General features: G+C 51.9%; 1 protein-coding gene across 1 annotated transcript; it reads right to left on the bottom strand.

The window, feature by feature from the left end:
* Window positions 1-3,234: 3,234 nt before the first annotated feature.
* Window positions 3,235-3,768, bottom strand: LOC147973928 (uncharacterized). Its single transcript, XM_087524842.1, has one exon. It carries the CDS (start codon window positions 3,766-3,768, stop codon window positions 3,235-3,237), a length of 534 nt encoding a protein of 177 aa, XP_087380968.1.
* Between the last annotated feature and the right edge of the window lie 2,755 nt (window positions 3,769-6,523).

Here is a 6,523-nt window from a genome sequence, read left to right as displayed (position 1 = left end):
GTAAAATGGTGAGTAGGTTTGATGCCCCAATTTTCCATATATTTTTTTATTTTTAATGGTCTTTTTACTATTTATGTAGGGTTCACAGGCACCCAAACACTTTGACTCAGGGTCTTTCTCTTCCCCACCTCGCAACTAGGTTCATCTATGTGCACCAACAACTTATGCTAAGTAAGATAAGCAACTATGTGATAGCAAGAAATATGACAAAGAATAATATGGCTATCACAAAGTAAAGTGCATAAGAAAAGGGCTCGGCTAAGAGATAACCGAGGCACGCGGAGACAACGATGTATCCCGAAGTTCACATCCTTACGGATGCTAATCTCCGTTTGGAGCGGTGTGGAGGCACAATGCTCCCGAAGAAACCACTAGGGCCACCGTAATCTCCTCACGCCCTCGTACAATGCAAGATGCCGTGATTCCACTAAGTGACCCTTGAGGGCGGTCAGCGAACCCGTACAAATGGCAACCCTTAGGGGCGGTCACCGAACCCATACACTTTGACAACCCTTGGGGGCGGTCACCGAAACCCGTCAAATTGCTCGGGGCGATCTCCACAACCTATTGGAGACCCCGGCGCTTGCCTGGAGCTTTACACCACAATGATTGAGCTCCGGACACTACCAACCGTCTAGGGCGCCTAAGCACCTAAGAGGAACAAGCTCAAGGGCACCAAGCACCCAAGAGTAATAAGCTTCTCAACTTGTAACTTCCACGTATCACCATGAAGAACTCAAACCGATGCACCAAATGCAATGGCAAGGGCACACGGAGTGCCAAGTCCTTCTCTCCCAAATCCCACCAAAGCAACTAATGCTAGGGAGGAAAATGAGAGAAAGAACAAGGAGAACACCAAGAACTCCAAGATCTAGATCCAAGGGGTTCCCATCACATAAAGGAGAAAGTGATTGGTGGAAATGTCGATCTAGATCTCCTCTCTCTTTTCCCTCAAAAACTAGCAAGAATCCATGGAGGGATTGAGAGTTAGCAAGCTCGAAGAAGATCAACAATGGGGGAAGAACACGAGCTCAAGAGATGAGGTTGAATGGGGAAGAAGACCCCCTTTTATAGGAGCTTCCGAATCCAACCGTTATGTGCTCAGTCCGTGCACGAGCGGTACTACCGCTCAGGGGAGCGGTTCTACCGCCCAGGCGGTAGAGCACAGAGAGCGGAGCAGAACAAAGGGCGAGGCAGAGCCGTAGGAGCGGCACTACCGCTAGGGCCAGCGGTACTACAATTGGCAGCGGCGGTACTGCCGCTTGGCCCAGCAGTACTGCCACACACGAGCGGCACTACCGCACCTACTGTCGCTACTCCTGCCACTGAACCCGACACGAGAAAACCACGTCTCGAGTTGAGGCGGTACCAGCGCGGAACCAGAGCCGTACTACCGCTTATGGCCATGGGCGGTACTACCGTTGTGAGACAACGGTACTACCGCTTGTGGCAATACACGGTACTGCTGCTCTGGCCCCGCGGTACTACCGCTGGCACCAAACATATGCCACTTCCATGAAGACAAGAATACTCCAAGAAAAACCAGAACTGTCATAACTTCTACAAATGAGCTCTGAATTGAGCAAACTCAAACTTATTGGATACAAGACGATGAATAGTATCAAAACAGCGAAGAAGGAGTGAAACCTCCAACAACGAAGAACGAGCATAACCTCCAACATCGAAAACATCATAGAAGATGCAAGTGAACTCCATTTTCGATAAACTCGAGCTTGTCATCAAGATGACCATAAACTCCAAAACTCTCAAAGAGAACCAAACAAGAACCAAGAAAGATGATGCAAGGATGCAATGGTTTGAGCTCTCTACGAACGATACGATCAAACTACTCATCGAGAGCCCCCCTTGATAGTACGGCAATCGATCCTATAACCCGATCTCCCAACTACCACTATGAGACCGATAAAATAGAAAACCTATCAGGGGCAAACCTTTGTCTTGCACATAGTCCACTTGAGCTAAATGATGACGATCTTGACTCTCTCAAATTGGACCATCTTTCTTGATTGTGTTGGCTCGATGAAGACTAGTTGATTGCTCCCCCATACTCCATCATGGGTGAGCCACTCTTCGGCACATCTTCATAAATCTATTGTTACCATAATGGACGACAAGCTTCAAGCATTTTATATCTTCACGATGCTCCACTTGAACTTGCACATCGCAACCTAACCCCACAAAGAACTCTCAAGAAAACCATGGGTTAGCAAACAAAGCGTAATGGACAATACTTACCATACCATGGGATCACTTGATCCCTCGGTACATCTTGTATGCTTTGTGTGTTGATCAACTTGATCCATTCTTGACTTAATATTGATCAACCTTGAATCTTTCTAATTCTCTTCATTTGGATGATGTCTCGAAGGTAGACATGAATGATCACACAATCTTCTTCTTCAAGACATGCTTGCAATAAGCTCAACACACACATGACCAATCTTTGGATAATTCCTTAAATAGCACCTTGGTCGACACAAACTCTCCTTGAAACCAACACATGTACTCCAAGAAAAGCCTATGGAAAAAACCTTCAAACATCACTCAAGGCAACGATTAGTCCATCAAGATTGTCATCAATTACCAAAACCAAACATGGGACACCGCATGTTCTTTCGACAAGCACTTAGAATTTTTGTCAATGTTTCCACAAAAAAAATCTGAATTTTTTGAAAAAAAAATTCGATTTTACGGTTCATCCCGAGCTCAAATGAGCTCGGGAGCAGAACATGACTTTCTAGGCTTAGGCTTCTTTTTTTGTCTATCTTTCTCTTGGGTGCCTTTTTTTGGGAGTTCTTGTGGGTGGCTTTGGTGTGTCGTCGCTCTCGATGGAATCGAATCCGGGGGGCTAGCAGGCAGTTAGAACAACTCCAATGTGGCGATCTATTTTGTCTGCGGTCGTTCGTTTGGGTCGATACGGACAGAAAAGTCGGCCCAACGCACAGACCCAAATGGACGCGCGTCCGCTTTCGTCCGCCTGCCGATCCATTCCCGGTCCATTTTTAAGCCGAATTTGCGTCGGCGCGGACACAAGACGGACGTGCGCGCGCTCGCCCTCTTTCCTCATCGGGTCCGTTGGTCGGTGGCATATTGGATTGGCCTCTCCACATCAAACAACATACCCTCGCCCGCCTGCTTCGTCGCCGACGTCGTCGGCCATTTTTTTTCGATAAAAAGATAGTTCTAGCGTACACAGATAAAAGAAAAGACCAACTACTCGTCTCTTTCCGACTCCGACTTGGTAATGTCCTCCTCCGACGTCTGAATGTAGGCGTCAGCATGCTGCTCGTCTTCGAAGTCCCAACCCGACGTCTCTCGTAGCTTCAGTTTCAATTGAGCGGCCTGTTTTCGCGAACGCTTGTCCTTCCGATAGGCGGCTCGCTCCATCCTCCTCGCGTCCCTCTCCAACCTCCTTTGCGTGTAGAACTGGCGCTCGTCGACGATGTCCTGCGGGAAGCGTTCGCGCCACACCACCATGGCTTCCACGTCCATCTCGGCGATGGCGAGGCGACGCTGCCGCCTCCGGTGGACACGAGGATCCTCGTCGGTGAAAAGCCGCGGGAGAGGCGCGAGATCCTGCGCCCGCTGGCTCGACATGTCGGGAAAATTCATATCCCGACGAGGCCTCAGGAGGCGCCACGCCGACGCGTCGTGCACGCGGGCCGCCTCCTCTGCGGTGTCAAAGGCGCCGGAGCGGCGCTCGCGGACTCCGCGAAAATCCGAAGCGCCCAGGCTGCGCATCAACATGGTGGCGCGGAGGCAGCGAGGCTAGTGAGAGGGGGCGAGACGAGTGGGCGGCGGACAGAGTGTGTAGGGAGTGCCTTCTTATAACGAGCGCCGGCCGCGGCGCGCGCGCGAACCTTTCCCGCGCGCTGGAGCGCCAAAACCAGCGCGCGCTAGGCCGCTTTTCCCCGCGCGCTGGAGCGTCAAAACCAGGGCGACGGCATGGCCGCTGGCATGATCTAAAACGCGCACGGTCATAAAATAGGCCAGCTCGTTGGGCGCACTGCCGATCCAGAATTGAAAAAGGGTGGACGGCGGGCGGTCAGCCGACCCAAACAGACAAAAAGCGGACAAAAACACCGTCTGTTTGAGTCACCCGTTAAAATTGCTCTTAGTACGAATAAGATGGTTGCACACACCATTAATTAGTTACTCCTAGTATATAGTACCAGTGGTTGTACTACCACAGCACGTCCATCTTGCATGCATTGCATATCTATGTGCATCGCACGGGGGCTCCGTGTACTACCAGAAGTGTATGCATCTCCAGCAGGACAAGAGTTACGACTTATTTGGCGCGTGGAATTTAATTCAATACATTAGATCAACTTCATCGTGCGACCCCATCCTCTCCGGCTTCGTATGTTTGGAATAAAAGAGATAAACCAAATGGCCCAGCGTGAGAAAGCAAACGGACTTTTATCTGTTTTCTGTCCGCTTTCGACCCATCCTTGACCCAAATTTACGCTGATTTTTGGGTGAAACGGACAGCGCGTGGACGGGCAGGACGCGCACGCTTGTCCTCCCCTGGCACGCCTGTCGGTGACACAAAGCAACCCTCCCCCTCCGTGCCTCATTTGACGTCATTTCCCTCCAACCCTCCCACGTCCTTCCCGCCGCCCCCTCCCTCCCCCATCCATGGCCGACGCCCAGCGGAATTCCGGCGACCTGGTCGTCGACCCGCCCGAAAAGGTGAAGAAGAAGGCGGCCAAGGTGCCAAGGAAGCCGCGGTCGGAGTGCACGCCGGAGGAGATCGCCAAGTTGGACACGGAATCGGCGAAGAGGAGGAACCGGAGGGCGGTTGTCAAGGTCAATGCCGTCGTAACCAAGTTCGCCGCCGAGCGCGATGCGATGGAGGCCGCGCGGCGCAAGGTCGCAGTTGACGAGAAGGAGGACATCGTCAACAAAGCGCACACCCTCCTCATGCTTGGCATGTGCCATCTGGTCGGTTTCGCTGCAGCGGCCGTCGGCCCGGCGAGCACAGGCTCGTCAGTCGCTCGGCCTCCGCACTGCTAGTCGCCAACGTCACGGACCACGCTTATGTCGCCCGGCTTTCCCCGCCAAGGCACGACGCCCAGACCCGTTTCTCGGGGTCGCCGGACGTTGGCATGATCGCGTCGTCCACCCCGCGCCCCTCGGCCGTCATCGACCCCAACGTCACGCCTGGTTCCAGCAGCGGCGGCCGGCCGCCGTCCGTCGAGATGCAAAGAAAGCATGCACGACCACCGTTTACGGGCACCATGCCGTCCCCCCGCGCCTTGTTCGACGGAATGCCAACGCCAACGCCACCGGTCGACGACCCCTTCTACAACCAGTTCATGGAGGATGTGATCTATGAGGGTGGGCAGGGCCGTGCCTACGACCCCGAGAGACCCAAAGTAAGGATGGCCGCGCCCAGTACGTTGCCGATGAAGAGGACGACGATCGTGCTGACTACGACCATGGTGACTCGTGGCATGAAGATGATAACATCTATTGCGAAGGTGATGGTGATGAAGAAGAAGGCAATGACATTAATATTGGTGACGAGCCATTGTTCATCGACGAGCTCACCCAAAGAGCAGAAGCATAAAATAGGAGGAAGAGCATTCACACGGGTTCATATACACAAGATGAGGACACGTTGATTCGCCAATGTTGGATGAAGATTAGCCAAGATCCGGAGACCGGCGTGCAACAAAAGGGCCTTGTTTTTTGGACGAGAGTCCACAAAACATTCCATGAAAGGAAGATGTTTGAGCCCTACCAAATTACAAGCAACCGTGGCATCACCTCGATTCAAAAAAGATGGTTGTTCATCCAACAAGAGTGTAACAAGTATTGCATCGCATTTGAGAACGTTGAAGCACGGCCCATGAGTGGTCTCGGCGTTTCGGGGACATGATATGCTCTCCTTATTCTAGTCATTTCCTTGCTACGGCCATGAGATTTCGGCCTTGCATATGTTTGCATTTTCAATTGTTGTTGATCATGTGATGTAGGCATTTCAATCTTTGGAAGCATTCAAGGCCCGGCACAATGACAAGTCATTCACTCTTACGCATTGTTGGATGATTATCAACAATTTCCCTAGGTTCGAGGATCAATACCATGAACTTCAAAGGAAGTGAGGCAAGAAGACGACCAAGTTCGCCGGAGGTGGAGATGACGAGGCGTTGAAGAGGCCGAGGGGCAAGACCAACTTCAAGGTGGACGACATACGTGATGCTTCATCCATGGCCTTACATGAGACTTTGCATGACATGATGTCTCAAAAGGATATGAGGGACGAGAAGAAGCGGCAAAGTAAGAACGAGCAAATGAAGCAATACCTAAAGCTTCAAAGGAAGAAGTTTGAGGTGGAGAAGGCGATCAAGAGGAGGAAGATCGACATGGAGGAGGCGTCCCGGCAAAGGCAGCTCGACATCGAGGCCGCCAATGTCTCGGCCAGGCAGCGGCAGCTCGACATCGAGGCCACCAATGCCGCAACCAAAGCACAGGAGATGGCCCTTGCGATCAT

This window comes from Triticum urartu, chromosome 5A (genome assembly GCF_056163025.1).
Source record: "Triticum urartu cultivar PI428250 chromosome 5A, HENAU_Tu73, whole genome shotgun sequence".
Lineage (NCBI taxonomy): Eukaryota > Viridiplantae > Streptophyta > Magnoliopsida > Poales > Poaceae > Triticum > Triticum urartu.
Note: the sequence above shows the minus strand (reverse complement) of the source record. Positions and strands in the feature narration are given on the sequence as shown.

Coding starts and splice junctions, on each gene's coding strand:
- LOC147973928 (XM_087524842.1), bottom strand. CDS start 3,768: ATGTTGATGCGCAGCCTGGGCGCTTCGGATTTTCGCGGAGTCCGCGAG.